At 39.1% G+C, this 17607-nt stretch overlaps 1 protein-coding gene across 1 annotated transcript in view; it reads left to right on the forward strand.

The window, feature by feature from the left end:
* COL20A1 (collagen type XX alpha 1 chain) overlaps positions 1 to 17607 on the forward strand; it is a 109457-nt gene that overhangs the window by 39587 nt on the left and 52263 nt on the right. Inside the window, 6 exon segments of the mRNA XM_020981572.2 lie at positions 2735 to 2828; positions 13069 to 13179; positions 14220 to 14363; positions 15190 to 15348; positions 17428 to 17559; positions 17562 to 17582. Coding sequence (XP_020837231.1) covers positions 2735 to 2828; positions 13069 to 13179; positions 14220 to 14363; positions 15190 to 15348; positions 17428 to 17559; positions 17562 to 17582 — 661 coding nt within the window.

Here is a 17607-nt window from a genome sequence, read left to right on the forward strand (position 1 = left end):
GCCTGAAGCTGCATCTACTGTACCACGTCATTGCCCACTGCATGTGTATAATCTATATCAAATTGCTTGCTTTCTCTATGAGGTGGGAGAGAGGGAGAGGAGAGAATTTAGAACTATTTTTTAAAAAGTTTTTTAAAAGTAAAAAAAAAACACTAAAATTTAAAAAATTTTTTTAAAATTTCAGGGGCAGTTAGGTAGCACAGTGGATAGAGCTCTGGCCCTGAAGTCAAGAAGATCTGAGTTCAAATGTGCTTTCAGACACTTACTAGTGGTGTGACTCTGGACAAGTCACTTAACAGTGAATGCCTCAAAAAAATGGTCCAAATTGTTTTTACATGTAATTGGAAAAAATGTCAAAAATGAAAAAATGCTGTTTACTTTTAAAATTTGGGATCTTTTTCTTCATTCTCCTCAAACTGGATATTGTTCTTAGACAACAGCCTCTACCTCCATCTCATAAAGCTTCTATTTTAAAGACTTTCAGAGAAACAGAGTCTGCCATCCTTTGCCTTAAGTGGAAAGGGAAGAGAGAAGGAGAAGGAAAGAGAGAAGAGGGGGAAAGGATGAGAAAGAGAGAAGGGAGGAAAAGAGAAAGGAGGGGGAAAGAGGGTGAGAAAGGAGAGCAGAAAGAAGGGAGGAGAGAAAGAAGAAAACAGATGTGGAGAAGAAAAAGAAGGAGAAGAGAAGAGGAAAAGGAGAAGAGAGGAGAAGGGAAGAGAAAGTCCAGGAAAAGAAAAGAAGGGGAGGGAAAACAAGAAGGGAGGGGGATGGGTATTCTATTCTGCTTCAGCAGTGATGTCACAGGCTCTGAAGGACTTTCATAAAGTCCCCTGGGGCCAGACCAGCAGTGGTTTCGAGTTTGCCTCCTTTCTCAGAGATCAGGAATGTAGATGACACATCTTCCTTCTCTTCCCTCTCGGACGAGTCTGCAAGGAAGTTTCTTTGAAGGAGAAGGTTTGTGATGGAACCCTATTCCCATGTACTTTAGCGTCCTTCTCAAGGTGGCAGAGTTGGGTGGGGGTGGGGTGGGATGGGGAGATTAGCTTCTGAGAGGCTGTCCTGGGCAGAATAAGTGTGTAACTTTGGGTGCGTGTTCCAACTAAGATTGACATAGAGACCAAAAAGTGCCCAGCAAGTTAGGAATAACATTTAAATTTCTGGAGTTTTTTAACTTTTGTAAACTTTTGTAAAATTTTGGAAAAGACTGCCCCAAAAGGAAACTGATACTAGCAAGGCTGACTGCTTATTGAAGACCATGTAGACCCCCTGGGAAAAGCATTGGACCCAGGTACTCCGGAGGCCTGGGTTCCAATTTCAACTCTGAATGGTCTTTGTATCTGTTATAACTTTTCTGAGTTTGTACAATGGATATAATGGCACTTATCTGACAGGTCTTTAGTGAGGATAAAATGAGATCATAGATATATAAGTGCATTTAAAGGCAAAGCATTTTCCAAAGAAGTCAAGTGTTTAGGGCTTCACACTATAATGGGAATCTATAAACAGGCTTGGGGCGTGTCTTTGGGGACTAAAACTCCCCTTTGGCACAGACTCATTCAATCCAATAGCACGCTGCTGCACATTTCTTAGATCAAGGCTCCTGAGGGCATGTGGAAGGGATACAGGAGGGTTTTGACTTTGGGAACAGACTGGGATTAGCCTAAGAGATCTCTGGGGATAGTGAATTGAGGGAAACTGTGAATGAGGTTGTGAAGGGTCCTGAATTCTCACAGTTAAATAGTTAGGACTGGGAGTAACTGTAGCCTTTAGGATTAAGGTCTTCTCTCTCACAGTTATAACAGTAACCCCACTCTGGGGTTCTTTCATGCATGGATAATCAAGAAGTCACTAACTCAAATTCCCTTCAAAGCTGGAGGAAGAAATTCCAAGGATGTTCATGAGCACGTACTCTATAAAGGTTGACTCACTGAAAATAGGCACTATTGAAAGCTATGGTGCTTTTGTCGAATCTTTCAGTGGGTTGTCTTGTTTGCCTCTAACTGCTAAATCCTCTTCCTGCCCATCCCACCCAGCAACTTCAGGACTTGCACTCACCTTTGCACATCTCCACTCCAAGCAAGGTCAGGGGTTTACCTAGCCTAGGTGTATGGGTATCAAAGGAAAAAATTTCCCCCTTACCCATTGAACCCTCTCTAGCACTAAGGGATAGAAGACCATAAATGGGACTTTCTGATAATTAGAAAACTCATCCCTTATACCATTCTTCTGCAGAGGCAGAAAAGAAAAGGCTCTCTCTGGGAGATTACATCCTGATAGCTGGCTAGCCTTTTGGGATCTGTGAGTCTGTGCTTGGCCTGGGGATAGACAGACAAAAGTGCTAGTAATTAGAGGGTGAGAGGAAGAGAAGAAAGAAAGAAATTGTTTTCATCTTGTCTAGAGACAGGAAGAGGAACCAACTGATATCTAGATGACCCTGACAGTCTAGCTTCTACAACTGTAGCCTCCAAAAAGGTAAGAATATCTCAAAGCATTGGTGTCTTTTGAGAATGGTTGGAGGCAGAACAGAGCAACCCTTTCCTCAGCTGGCTATGCCTCCTCCAGGAGATTAGTCTTTGGAGTAAAACAAAGGAGCCATTGGTCAATATCCCCACCACCCTGCAAGGCATGAAATTTGAAGAAGGTGATGGCTTCACATACTTGCAGTGGGATTTTCGGCTGAGAGATGACACAAAACAAATGTACAGATGCCATCTTCTCCTGTCTCTTTCCCCAGGCCCAGAGTGCCATGACAGCCCAGGGATGCATCTGCATCTGGCTGGTCTGGGCCTCAGTGTTGGACCTCATCCATGGACAAGGACCCAACCTAGGTAAGCAATAGAATCATAGACTCAGACCATCCTAGAATCACAAAAGGAACCTTAGAAATCATCTAGATTAATTTTCTCTCCTGTAGGAATCTCCTGTGCACCCTGACAGGCAGTTGGTTATGTAGTCTGTGATTAAAAACTTCCAGTGACAGAGAGCTCAGGACATTCCACAGCATCTCTGTTAAATGCCTAACTGTTAGCTCTTGCTGTTAGAAAAGTTCTTCCTCATATTAAGCCAAAATTTGTCTTCTTTTAATTTCCACCCATTAGCCTCAGTGTTGGCTTTTGAAGCCAAATGAGACAAATTATTTTTCCTTGCTTTATAAGACATAACTTTTCTCTCTGGGGTTAGATTATGAAGGTGTAAACTTTAAGCCTCTGGGTTACCTCAGTCACCATCACACAATCATAGATTTAGGTGTGGAAGGGACCTTAGAAGAATTTTAGTCTAACTCCAATTTACAGATGGCAAAACTGAGGCCTGAGGTAGGGGTGGGGTGGGGGAGGTGTGAAATCACTTGCCCAAGGTCACACATACTAAAGGTGGGTATCAAACCAAGGACTCTAAATTCAGTACTCTTTCCACTGCATCATCATCCCTGGCACCCAGCTCAATAGGGAATTGGGGAAAAAGACTCAGTTGTACCTAACCCTGATCCAAGACAGTGTTAACTATACATTTTCAGGGCCAGTGGAGTAGATACAGGTCCAGAATTGGATTCTGTGATAAATGTCAAATAATCAGGGCAGCCTCATTTTCATGGGCAGCTTTCAATGCATTTGGAATGGGGATGAGTGAATTGAGTTTTCACTGAAGTTGTCTCCGGAGGTAGCGCATGGATGAATCCATGCATAATGTTTGCTTTATGAGCAGGACTTGACTGTCTGCTTACAAGCCAGGGTTCTGTCTGTCTGCCTAGGAACAGCACTGGGGTTGGATGCTGACTTCAGCCTGTCTACACAACAGTGCTAGTTAAATTTGATGTAAAGTTTAATTTTATCCAACGTCAAAAAGCCAGGATTGGATTTTCCAGCTGCAAGGTTCAAAATGGAAATTTAAGCTGAGGGTGGGGAAGGATGATTAAAATCAGTGCTAACACCACTGGTGAATGTAGTATTGCCCGGGAGGAGGGGAACTCGAGGAGAATCCTATCCCATGCAAGCTGCATTTATCAAACACTTGCCATAAAATGGACCCTATGAAAGACACAGTTTGGAAGTCAGAGCTTTACTATGTAGACTATCTTTGTTTGATTTGATTTTAATTTTTTGTTATGAATTTAAATATCAACGAACATTTCAATATGCAAATAAATACAAAAAAAGGCTTGTATAGGAAATGACAAGCTTCTGTTGCATACAATTTGTTTTTAATAGAATATATATGAAGTTTAACAAGTAAGTGGCACATTGCCTTTTTGTGACACCAGTGGATTTCTTTTTGTTTCATTCTGTGTATTTTTTAATGTTTTCTTTATGTTTCTTTTTTTCCCTCTCCATCTTTCCTCTCCCTTTTCCCCTCTCCCTCCTGTTTTTTCTCTATTATTGCATCTCTATTGCTACCCATAACCCACTCTTCCCAAACTCAAAGCTCTCTCATGTCAAATATGTATAGGCAAGTAACAAAAATCAACATGCTAACCATATTTGGTAGTGTATATCTCATTCTTCACCTCTAGTTCACCACCTGTCTGAAAAGAGATGGGAAGCATGCTTCATTAACAGAATTCTGAAGTCATGATTGGTCACTGAATTGATCAGTCTTTCAAAGCTAACTTCCTTTTATGTTATTGTGTTCATTGTATCAAGTTCTCCCCTGGTTCTGCTCGTTTCACTTGGCATTAGTTCATACAAGTCTTCCCAAGTTTCTTTGAATCATCATGTTTGTCATTTTTTGGCACAATAATATTCCATTTCATTCATATAGCACAATTTTATTGCATTCCTATTTATTCTCTTTTCTTTAGTAAAAAGAAGCTCCTAAGTGAGGAAATGTTGAAGAAAATATAATGCAATCCCCCTAGTGATGAAGAAAGGATCATTAACCTCATTTTATAGGGAAAGAAACTTAAACTTAGATTAAGTGTTTTACTGACTGTCGCACAGTTTGCAAGTAGCAAAATGGAGACCCAAAACTAGTTTTCCTGAGTTGAGGTTCAAATAATTGTCTCTTATGCCATATTTACTCTTCAAGCTTCTGAACAACAGGCAAGCTTTGACTCTAAGCCCAGAAGGTCATACCAGATCCTCTTCTAGATGGTGTCACCAGGCTCTGGGGTAGGCATGGGGCAAGGAACAGAAGGCTTTTTAAAGAGAGGAGACCCACGTGCCCTGAGTACAAAACTGGCCTTTTCAAAGTCTCCACCTCAAATTCTCTCACTGAGGAAATTCTTGCCTTTTAATTTGGGGGCTCCCAGGGAGACGATCATATCTGAGGAGAGAGAGTTCTCAGATTCTTCCAGCTGTGAATCCCTCCATTGTCCCTTTCTCCTGCCTCTCTTCCCATTATGGCTGTCCTCTTGAGCACCCTCCCTTGCATATCTATTTTCAAAGCAGTGAAAAGAAGCCAAGCTCTGTTCCTAGGTCAGGGTAGTCTAGGGAGCTAATGAATTTCATCTTTGTTTTTCCAAATAGCTAACCACATAGCACAAGGCTTCAAGGACTTCCTGCTAAAAGCAAGGATGTTGACATGTCCTTAACTTTCCTTTCTAGGGATGGCCACCTAAAACTGACACTGTCCCCAAAAGGCCAGATCCTGAGGCTGAATGTCCAGGGTTTTGGGCATTGCTGTTCTCTCCTCTCTAGGGCAGGAACCACAGTGCAATTTTCCCCAACTCGTGCTGAGTGTACTTACGCATCTTCTGCCTATCATCTTTGTCATCCCAGTCATGAGGACCTGAACCACACCTTGAAATTTGTATAGGGAGAGTGGACAATGGGTGAGAAGAGGGATTAAGCTTTTCTTCTGAACTCTATACTCCAATTGTGCTCCCTTGTATCAATAGTCTCAGTTTTTCACTTTTGTGAATTATTCATCTGGGCAGTTATTTCTTGATATTGTCTTCTTCAAAATAGATTTTATTAATATCTTTTATTCTTATATCATCCACATTTCCCATTGAATCCCTCTCTTTCTCTCTCTTCCTCTCCTGAGAGAGCTATCCTTTATGACAAAGACTTTTAAAAAGGAAGAGAAAAAAGAAGCAAAATAAATCAATACACCTAAGAAGTCTGATATTATATGCAATGTTCCACATTTGTAGAATCTCACCTATGCAAAGAAGTAAGGGGAGATGTTTTCTCATATCTCTTCTTTCTGACCAAGCTTGGTCATTATAATTTTGCAATATTCAACTTTGATTATTTTGTGATTGTTCTTTTTCATTTACGTTGTTGAAGTCATTGCGTATATTTACCTTATCCTATTTATTTCAATTTGCATCAGTTCATATAAGTCTTTCCATGCCTCTCTAATTCATCATGTTCATAATTTTCAATGGCATCTACTTAGTTTTCTAGTCTTTACTACCACAAAAGTGCTGCTATAATCATTTTGAAATATATAGAGATTTTTTTTTGTCATTGACCTTCTTAGTGTCTATACCTAGCAGTGGAATCTCTGGGTGAAAGCTATGGATGTTTTAGTCATCCATTTGCATAATTCTTAACTGCTTTCCAGAGTGGTTGTAGCAATTCACACAACTAGCAAAAATGCATTATGTTGTAATATGGAGTGCTTGTCTTTCTACAGCCCTTCCAACAATGACTATTCCCATCTTTTGTCATCTTTGATAATTCTTCAGTTGTAAAGTAAAATCTCAAGATTGTTTGGATTTGCATTTGTCTTATGATTAGTGACTAAGTTTTTTTTTTAATAGTTTGCTATTCTTATTTTGAAAATTATTTGTTCATATCCCTTTGTCCCTTCTCTGTTGGGAGATGTCTTTTGGATTTATACAGTTCTGTCAGTTGTCTATATATCTTGGGTCTCAAACTCTTATCAGAATATTTTGATAGAAAGATTTTTCTTCCCAGTCAATTACTTCCCTTCTTGTCCTAGAGGGAACTAAGGCCTTGAAATAGTAAGTGACAATGCCAAGGTAGTGATAGAGCAAAAATTCAAGCTCAAGTCCTCTGATTTCAAATCCTATATTATTTCCACTATAGTCAGGAAAATAATTATAATAAATAACTATTCACTGAAGCTATATTATGTACGAAATCCTATGATTGGCCCATGGGAGATTCAAAAGGAGTAACATCTCCTGTCCTCAGAGAGTTCAAGGAGATGACATCCAGAAACAATTAGAAAACACTTTGGGATAGCATATTATTATTTAGTGGTTATTGTTTTGTTTTGTTGGTCATAGTGGTAACTACGGAATATTGAAAGGCATTCACCTTGTAGTGTAATCCTCTATGAAGATTCATGGGACACAGATAAGAGGCATGTAGGAAGAGAAGCTATAGGTGGGTAATGATATCATCACCATCAGCACCAGTGGAGGGAGTACCAGCACTGATAGGCTAATGGATCCAACAAAGTGCTGATGTCTACACAATTATTGTATAATATTATAACTACATAATGCTATTATATATTATAACTAGATATTATTCACATCACACAGTACAGACTGAAAATGCTATAGGACTAAGGGCTGGGAAGTAGAGCAGGGAAGGTGGGTCGTGAGTTGGGCTTTGAAGGATGAGTGGGATTTGAATAAATCCAGGGGAAGAGAAAAGTAATCCAGGCTAGAGGAACAATTTGACCAACAGCACAGTGGTGAAGATAAGATGGTGACAGAATAAGGAATTTGGAACTGGGGGAGAATTAAAAGAATACCTAGTTCCTATACAGGTTTACACAGAAGGAAACTGAGGCCCAGAGAGATTAAGGAACTTGTGCAATGTTACCCTGGTCTTAAAACTTCCAAGCCAGTACTCTTACCACTAGATCTGTTCCTTAACTTTATTCAGAACTAAGCGCTTCTACATGAAGCCTTTCCTAATCCCCCCAATGACTAGTGTCTTCCCTTCCCAAATTTCCTTGGGTTTATTTTGGGTAAACTTTATTCTGTGTAAGCTTATTTATGTGCATACTCTCTTTGCTAATAGAATATGCACTAATCAGTGTCACAGATTGCTCCATCCCTAGCACCTGGCATAGTGCTTGGCATATAGTAGGCACTCAATAGATACTTATTGCTTGATTGATCAGGAGAATGGGCGACGGGGGTGGTGGTGGCTTACCCTTGAGCAACTATTCTATGTTAAGCTATAGGATGTAAGAGTGGAGACTATATGTCTGTGAAATTTTACAATCTATGAATCAGCGAGAATTAGAGGCAAATCCCTCTTCTCTCCTTCTGCATTACCTTAGGCATACTCAAGGCTAATAGAAGTTTGATTTAGGACTATTTGCTGTTCTAGATTATCAGTCATTTTTTCCTCCCACCCCATTAGCACAGAGAGATAATGGAGAGTTCTATGCTGGTCTAATAGAATCTAATTCAATTTTTTTTTAGCACCTACTATGTGCCTGTGCCTACTATACTATAGGCACTGTGCCTGCCCTAAAAGTGAACCTGAGAGTAAGCTTGACTGGTCAGTAAGAAGACTGTAAGCTTTAGAGCTGTAAGGATTCTTAAAGATCATCTAGCCCAACCTTTTCATTTTACAGATGAGGAAACTGAGGTCCAAAACAGGTCACCCAGGTAATAAATGTCAGAGATGGGATTCAAAACCAGACCTCTTGAGTATAAATATGGTCCTCTTCCCACTGAACCACTTCTTTTGCACCCGATGTCTCCATCAGTAGTTTCTTACCCCAGTGTTGTGTCTGTGTGCCTGTGCTAGGAAATTCACATCTGTGGCCTGCCCTAAGGCCCCCGGGACTGGGACAAGCTGCCAGCTGCTGTCTCAGCTATTTCTGTCATAAGTAATTTCTCATGCTCTGCCAGGCTTGGAGTCTCCTCTCTGCAGCTGGCCTGAACCAGCTGCCTTGGGGGGAAATTTACTCCAGCAACTTAAAGTGGTACCCCTCAGGATTTCCATACCCCAGGTTTCCCATTTCATTTCTCACATTCAAGGGCCATTTTCAACATAGATGAAGTTATAGATTTAGATGTTGCTTTGTGGGTCATTTTCTGTATGAGTCGGCCTTCTTGAGACTGGGGCTCTGTGATCATAGGCTGAATCTTTGTCCTACTGTCAGTCCACTCCCCTAACCACCACCCCTGACGTACCCCCCGCAGAGCTTTTGAGGGAGGAGCTATTTTCCCAAGACTTATGGTTTCTAAACATTGCATAGCAACACCTTACTTTTTTACCTCCTCCAAAAATTGTCGTGTTCTATCTCTTCATAAAAATTTTTCAAATATAATTTTCTTAAGTAATATTTTATTCAAATAAAATTAAGAATTTATCATAATTTTTATAACTTACAAATCTTCAACATATAGTAAAATAACATAATATACACAGGTATTTATTTATTGATAAAAAATAATTTATAATGCTCATGTATATAACAAAAAAATAACCATAATAATAGTATTAATGTGATGAGTGTGATTGTTTTTCAGCCCAAAGTTTCTCAACCATGGTGCCATTGATATTGTTACTTCTTTTTTCAACTACTTATCTAGAACATTATTTTGTCTTTATAATATTGAATACTAACAAGATATTGCAAATACTGTGCAGTATCGCTTAATTTGACAAACCTTAGAGCCCTTTACTCACTCACAGATCAAACATAACTTTTTTTATCCAAATGCTTGTTTCAGCTTACTATCATGGGACAAATCTATTAATAATTCTTCTTCAGATGAAGCAAGATTGAAAGTATCATAATTATCCATGGTAATCATCCTTACCATTAATATTTAGAAATAAGTCTTGAACATAAAGTAAAAACTTCTGTTGACAAGTCAAGTGATTAATAATCTGATCTTTATTTGCTTTTATTTCATTTGACAGAGATTTTTAAAATTGGAAAACAAAATTATTAATTTTTAAATGCATTATTCATTGCTCTATATATTTTTTGTAAATGCAGTCAATTTATCTTTCTGGATCAGATCATGAATTTGAGTCATGTTAATTTATTTATTTAGAATTTTTCAAAAATATCCACCAAATATGGAGTTTGAGAAGGAAATTTCTGTTAAAAATAAGTTTGCTTCATCTTCATTATTATTATTAAGAAAAGATGATAACTTCCTTTTTAAGGTTAAACATTCTTCCAAATACTGTAACTTGAGAAAGCCATTATGTTTCATAGTAGATAAAAAGCAGACATCAATCAGAAAGTCCTGGGTTCAAATCCTGCATCTGACACATATTGGTTGTATGGCTTTGGATAAGTCACTTGAGCTCTCAGTTTCCCCCAGAAAACTCTATAAAATATAAATTTCAGAGGAGATGTTCATTTGCATTATGAGAAAGAGTTTTCTCATTGTGAATTCTATGCATCAATGAAATCTTAGGTTTATCTCAAAAAAAAGTAGCTCTTTAATCATATTTCTTAAAACATGCTATTGTCTCTGAAGCATCTGTCCAAATTTCATAAAGAACCATTTTTAAAGTAATACTGTTAGATTTATGTTTGTCCGATATCTATTGAACTTCCTCAGTATTAAGTCCATTACAATTCTCCCACATATAATTTTCATTAAAATTTCATTTAAAATTCCATTGATTATATTGAATTTTTCTCTTGATATGACATTCTTGTCAATCAGTTTGGAAAGTAAAGAATTGCCATTAATATCAGATCAATAACACAGCATACATATGTGATCAAATAATTGCTCACTCCACTTTGCTTTTGCTGCTCTGACTATTCTGACTGGTTTCAATTCCAATAAACAAGGTGCTCCTTCCAGGAAATGCTTAAGACTTTTCATCAACACACTGCTCACTCAAGGCCAGACACTACCTCCTGTAGCCTCCTCTCCCCTCTGATTGGAGGGCTCGAAGGTGTAGTACCAAACTTCTCCCAAAGCCTTGCTTTATAGAGGGCAGAAATTGGACTTTCAACTCACTCCACTTTACATCTGCTACTCTGCCTAGTTTCAGCTCCATGGAACTAGATATCCTTGCTATATATCCCTTGGTCATCCCCTCATATCTCACTTTCCTACTTCCTTTTCTATGCTGTCTTTCCCAATAGACTATAAGCTCCTTGAGATCAGGGACTGTATTTCTTTTTCTTATTTGTACCCCCCAACACTTAGCACAGTGGCTGGCATGTAGTAGATTCTTAATAAATGTTTATTGAATTGAAAAAAAATGAATATCTTACCCACCTACAGAGCAAAATAGGAAGATTTTGGTTTGTCAATTAATTGATTGCACGTGAACAATTCTCTTACCCACCCTATTTTCAGTGTGTAGAACCATTCAAAGATGCTCTGCAAATGACTGACCAAGCATCTTCCCTACTCTATCAATAGCTTTATGTAGTACAAACATTTCTCTTATCAACTGAGGCTTTCTACACATAACAATTCTGTAAGCAGCTTTATAAGATGTAAGAAATCCTTCTGATGCCACAGATATTTTAAATCTTGGTTTTTGTTATTAAAAAGCTTGGAATTCTCTTTTAGAAAAAAATTATCTCATCTTGCCAATATGTTCTACATGTACACTTTCAGGAGACTTCCAATTATTAGGTTTCATGTTATCTGCAGCTGAAATATTTATACAAGCAAACACAGCAATCTTTCCACTTGATCAATAGCAATAAATATGAATGCCAATGAAAGAATGAATAAAAATCATGAAAAAGAATTTACTAAGTGCCTGCTATGTGCAAAAGACTGTGCTAAGAACATGGGATGCAAATACAAAAGTGTTACTGTCCCTACTGTCCTGGATTTTACATTCTAATAGGGGACCTGAAGAAAGCAATGACACAAATAGGGATATGGTGAACAGAGACAGGTGTTTGCTTGTGAGAATTCACAGGGATGGTGAGTAGAGTCAAAAGAGAGTTGATTAATATGCCAGTTCTTGCAACAATTGTAGCATTAGTGTAATTGTAGTACTCAGAGGAAGGGGTGGAAGTGAGGATAGGTAATGACAAGAATATAGCTTTGGTGGAATGTGAAGCATGCCTGGAACTAGTTAGATAAAGTGGACCATGTGAACGTGGGCTACGTACTCACTAGTAACGACAGTGGATGAAGTCCCAAAGTGGAAGCATAAAATTGAGGAGACTAAGTCACCCAGGTCTCCAGAGGTCCAGCAGTATAGATGATGCAATGGTAAGCATGTGACAATAATATGACTGGGGTGGAATGATAAATACAGTGGACAATATTTTCTGGATTTGAGGCTTTTTATATTGTTTCTGCATTTTTATTATTTAAACTATAATCTTTGCTTTTATTAGTTTTAGATGCTCCATGGGATTTTCTTTTTAAGCCAATTATATATTCATCAATATCTAAGGGATATGTTTCATATTAAAACAATTAGAAACAAAAAAATTGAGACTATAAAATTTATATTTGTTGATAATTTCAAATAATTAGCTATAACTTCTCAAGGGATTGAAATTTTAAGCATTTCAGAGTTGGAGGGGAGGTTGGCCCAAGTTGTGCTTATCAAAATGAATGACATTGAGAAATGTAACAAGTATTAAAGTACTTTTAACCTCAACAAAAAGATTGTTTAATTTGGAGTTTTTACATTTTACTTTCATATGTAACAAGCATCAGGACAGCACAACACATCTGTGCCATGAACCTGCTCTGACCAGTGATGGTAGCTAATGATATTTTCCTTGAAATATGACACATTTCACACCTACTCAGATTTGACCTCATTTACTCAAACCATAGTAAATAACTGTCAGTCAGTAACCATTTATTAAGCACCTACTATATATCAGTCATTGCACTAAGAAGAGCAAAAGACATTCCCTGCCAAGGAGATCACAATCTAATTGCTGCATTGCTTTCATTGTCAGAATGAATTCATTGTGTTAGTCTCAGTGTTGTTGACTTTGATTTGAACTTTGTTTTCACTGAAAAAATGTGGAAGTATTTATGTAAGGAACTGTATTCAAAAATATCCAACAATTTGGCCATTGCTTCTGTGTCCCTGCCCCTTCCCCACAAGATTTAGATGTTTCCCAGTTTGGAAAACTCTGTCTCAGACTGACATTACTTGAATACAAGGCCTCATCTTTTCTCTATGAGCTCAGGGACTCTGACTTTTCCTTCAGGGACTAGCCGACTGAGGCTGACTGTGCTATCTGAAGACCGGCTGCAGATGAAGTGGAAGGAATCAGAAGGAAATACCAATGGCTACAAAGTTCAAGTAAAGCCCATGGCAGGTACTAAATGCATAGTGGGAGTGGGAGAGCGTGTCTGGGGATACAAGGCTAGGCAAGGGAAGGGGCTGGGGCTGAGATACACAGATCTTCCTCTTTGCCCTTCTTGGGTAGGAGAAGTCCAGAGTGCAAATATATATTATCCTCAAGGCTGAGAAATTGAGACCTAGTTTTCCAAGATGCATTTGTTTTTTTTTTTTTACGCCAAGTCTTTAGATTGAATTTATTCAATCATTTTCATTTAGCAAATTTTGTTTTCAGTTGTGTTAGCAAAGCTCTAGGCTTGGTGCTGAGAGGGATAAAAAGATGCCTAAGGCAGCCTTGTCCTTAAGGATCTCATAGTTTTAAATATGATAGAGGTCATATTCTAAATATGACATGATAAAGATGCTTAATAACGTTTGCACATAGTAAGTGTTTAATAAATATTTATTAAACTGAGTTTTATGAAGCTTCACAAGAACCTATAATCTCAGTCTTGGAAAAGACCTCAGAAGTCATCTAGCCCAGCCCAGATCTGGTGCATGAATTCTTCTTGAAGAAAGATAGACAATTTTTGGTCAGGGGTATCAAGGAAGTCTTCATGGAAGATGAGGCATCTACACATTTGAATTATGGGCAGGGATTAAATTGGTAAAGCTGTTGGGGGGAAGACATTTAAGGCTTGGGAAAAGAATAGGAAGACACAAAGCCAGAAAAGCAGAAGTATATTCAGAGGATGAAAAGCTATCTGGTTTGGCTAGAGCATGGAGTACATGAGAGGAAGTATATGGGTAATCCACATCTAATCCAAAGCCTACAGTGTATATGATAACTTCTCTACATCCCTCACCTAGCCATTAATAAGTGTGCCCAGAGACAGTGAGGACCTGTGAGTATTCTCTCTCTGGTCCTATTTGGAAGGAGGTAGCTGGGGGAATGAGGGAAATCAAAGACCTGGATGGTATTTAAGTGGGAACCCCTACCCCTGGATAATTAATAGCAATGTGTTCCTACCCCAACCAAGATGCAGCTTTTGAATGTGACTCCTGTTTCTCCTTAAGGGGACTCTGAACAGGAAGTAATGCTGACTACCAAGACACCTAAAGTCACTGTGGTTGGACTGAGCCCCACCAAGGAATACACACTCCAAATATTTGCACTCAGTGGCTCCCGTGACACTCTGATGGCCAGGCGGAGGTTTGTGAGTAAGTTGTTCCTGCTGCATGTCATCCTCTGAGGCTTTCTCTTACCTAACTCAGCCTCAAAAATGGGCATAGACCCCAAAGAACTCTGCCAGTGGACCAAAAACAGAATGAACTTAGTAAGACAGTTGTGCTATGAAAGTCAGCATGGTCTGTAGAAAGGGTCTAATGGAAAGAACCTTGATCTGGAAGTTTGCAGACCCCAGTTCTAGGCTCAGCCCTATGTGGGCCTGTGAATTGCTGTGTGACTTTAAATATTACTCCCTTTCTGTGAGCTTCATTTCCTCATTAATGGAATGATGGCCTCATACTAGATGTTCTCTAAGACCCTTCCAGCTCTAAAGTCTTGTGACACTCATTAAAAGCTTCTTTTCCTAGGTGAGGTTTCCTTAGGACTCTTCATATATTTGGCATAAATAGGCCTTCATGACGAAGGAAGCAGAAGGATGAAGTGAAGTATTGGAGAAAGGTGGCAGAATCCCATGCAACAGACTTATTGTCTCTAACAATAGTTGGAGACTATTATCACCACTTTTGAGATGAGAAAACTGAGGATCAGAGGGATTAGGTAGTTGGCTCAAAGTGAAGAAGCAAATTTGGGCAGAAGGAATCAGCATCTGTCCCTGATTCTTTCCCTCCTGGGTTCTATTAACTTGTGACATTGGATGAGTTATTCCATCCCTTTGAGCCTCAGATTCCTCATCAGTAAGATGAGAGTAACAGTAAGCATCCTTCCCACCTTACTGTAATATTGGATCAGAAGAGATGATAAATGTGACAGTCCTGCCATTGGGCTTTGGCTGTGGGTAATGTTTCATATTAATTCTAGTTGAGGATTTGAAGAGCATCTCCATGGGCAGGAACAGCCGGAAGCCATCAGGGGAAATCCTGGAGCCTATTCCCTCTTCAGTAGGAAATCATGAATTTGAGCAGGTTCCTGAGCTTGGAGCAACTTCACCAACTTGGAGTGGAGTCTCTCCCACTTTAGGTAGGTACAGACCCAGGGAGAGGGTTTGGAGTGCAAAGAACAGGAATATAGAATCACTCAATTTAGGGTTCCTCAAGTTATTTCTTGGACTTCAACATTGATTCACAGCAATGTCATTAGCTGCATTCATCTCACACCCAAATTGCAAGTCATCTATGCTATGTTATCATCCTCATCATCATCACCATCATTGTCATCATCATCACTTTCACCATTGCTGTCACTGTTGCCATTGCTGTCATCATTATCATTATTAGCTGACATTTATGTAGTGCTTTATATAGATTATCTAATTCAACCAGCCAGTTTATTGAGCACTTTTATGTGACTGTTCACATGCTAGGGAATTTGGGGGTTACAAAAGAGTGGAAATGCATGCTCCCTGTGTTCATGGATCATACTGTTTAATTGGTCTCACACACAAAACAGACACCAATTTTATGCTACTTAACTGTAGGAATTCAGAGAAGGGACAGGGTGTGGTGGAATATATAAAAGTGTTTGCAAGTCATAGAGGAGACAAAGAGGCCCAAGTCCCCAAGTCAGTTCTTAGCCCCACTTGCTTGTTGTCAGATTTCTCCAAAGGATACTCAGTTGCATTATGGACCCTTCCTCTCCCATACTTGCCCCATGTGGAGCAGGAAAAGTCAGAGAGGAAGCTGCTGAAGGCTCCCAAGGGAAGCATTCTTCAAAGCCAGCTCCTATACCCATTGACACTTGGAGATAGTCCCCATGACAACAAAGCTTGTACAGCACATCTAAGAACTACTGGGTCCAGAAAGTCAGGACAGAGAAGTTGGGACTCATCCTTCGGAGTTCAGAGCTATATTTTCTCCAGCAGGCCAGCAGCATCCCAAGGATAAAGAGCTATATTTTACTGCCAATCAGGACAGAAGGTAGTTACTTAGATGAAGTAAGATAGAAATGTTAGGAAGGAAAGGAGAGAAAAGACAGATGCTTGTTATTTGTTAGCTGCTTGGTCCTAAATCACTATATGAATTTGTTGGGTGGGGTTGCACCTCTCCCATAATATTAAAGTATCCCTAATGCCAAGGAGAGAGAGAGAGAGAGAGAGAGAGAGAGAGAGAGAGAGAGAGAGAGAGAGAGAGAGAGAGAGAAATGATAGCAATATACACATGTAGATGTATACTTATACAATACAAAAAGATACACATACATGTACATACAATGTACATATATTGCATTGTTAATATGTATATATTGTGTAATATATGTGTATATCTGGCAGTCAACTAGCATTTATTGTAAACTAGCATTCATGTGCTGGGCACCATACTAAGTGCTAGGGGTACAAAAAAGTCAAAGTGCTTGCTTTCAAGGAGCTTACAATCTAATGGGGGGGACAAAAATGCAAACAACTATGTACTACAGTATATATGCACACATACACATATGTTATACATGTATAGAGTATACACAATACACACATGCATGCACACACAGAAAACACACACACACACACACACATGAATACATGCATACATGCATACATCTCATGAAATGAGAGGTTCTCTAAGGTCTGGGACTATATTTTCTCCAGCAGTCCAGCAGTTCTTCAAGATGAAAGAGCTGTATTTTGCTACAAATCAGGACAGAAAGTAGTTGGATAAAGTTTAAGCCTCTTTGGGCAAGTAACTACTGTAATCATTTCAGGACCCTTATAATATAAGCATCCTGAGATACTTGAAGGGGTACCTGCATAGGAAAAGTTAAAAGTTAAAAGTTAAAAGAAGTATAGAAGCCTAGCATGCGGAGCATTAGGAGCTGTCCATGGTTCTGAGATTGCCCTACTCAAACTCACTCTTGCAGACCACATGGGTACAATGCAAAAATACCTAGATTTGAAACCAAGGGACTTTGTGAGTTTGAATCCCAGCTCTGCTGCTCACTACTCATATGGCCTTGGACAAGTTACTTATCCTTTCAGAACCTTGGTTTCCTCACTGGTAAAATGAAGAGGTTGGAGAGGATAATCCATAAAGTCCCTTTCAGTCTTAGATAAAGAATTCTTTGATCTCACTGCTTCTGTCTTAGCTGTCTCTGCCTCCATCTTCCAAGGTCCTCAGTTCCACTGTGACACCTCCATTCCTGTGGATATAGTATTCTTGGTGGATGGGTCCTGGAGTATTGGCCGAAGTAACTTTAGGCTCATCAGAGAATTCCTGGCCAACATCATCTCTCCTTTTCACATTGCCCAGATAAAGTCCGAATAGGTAAGTACAAGGTGGTTCTCCTGTT

The sequence above is a fragment of the Phascolarctos cinereus genome, unplaced genomic scaffold, assembly GCF_003287225.1.
Source record: "Phascolarctos cinereus isolate Bilbo 61053 unplaced genomic scaffold, phaCin_HiC Scaffold_2;HRSCAF=192, whole genome shotgun sequence".
In the NCBI taxonomy this organism is placed as follows: Eukaryota; Metazoa; Chordata; class Mammalia; order Diprotodontia; family Phascolarctidae; genus Phascolarctos; species Phascolarctos cinereus.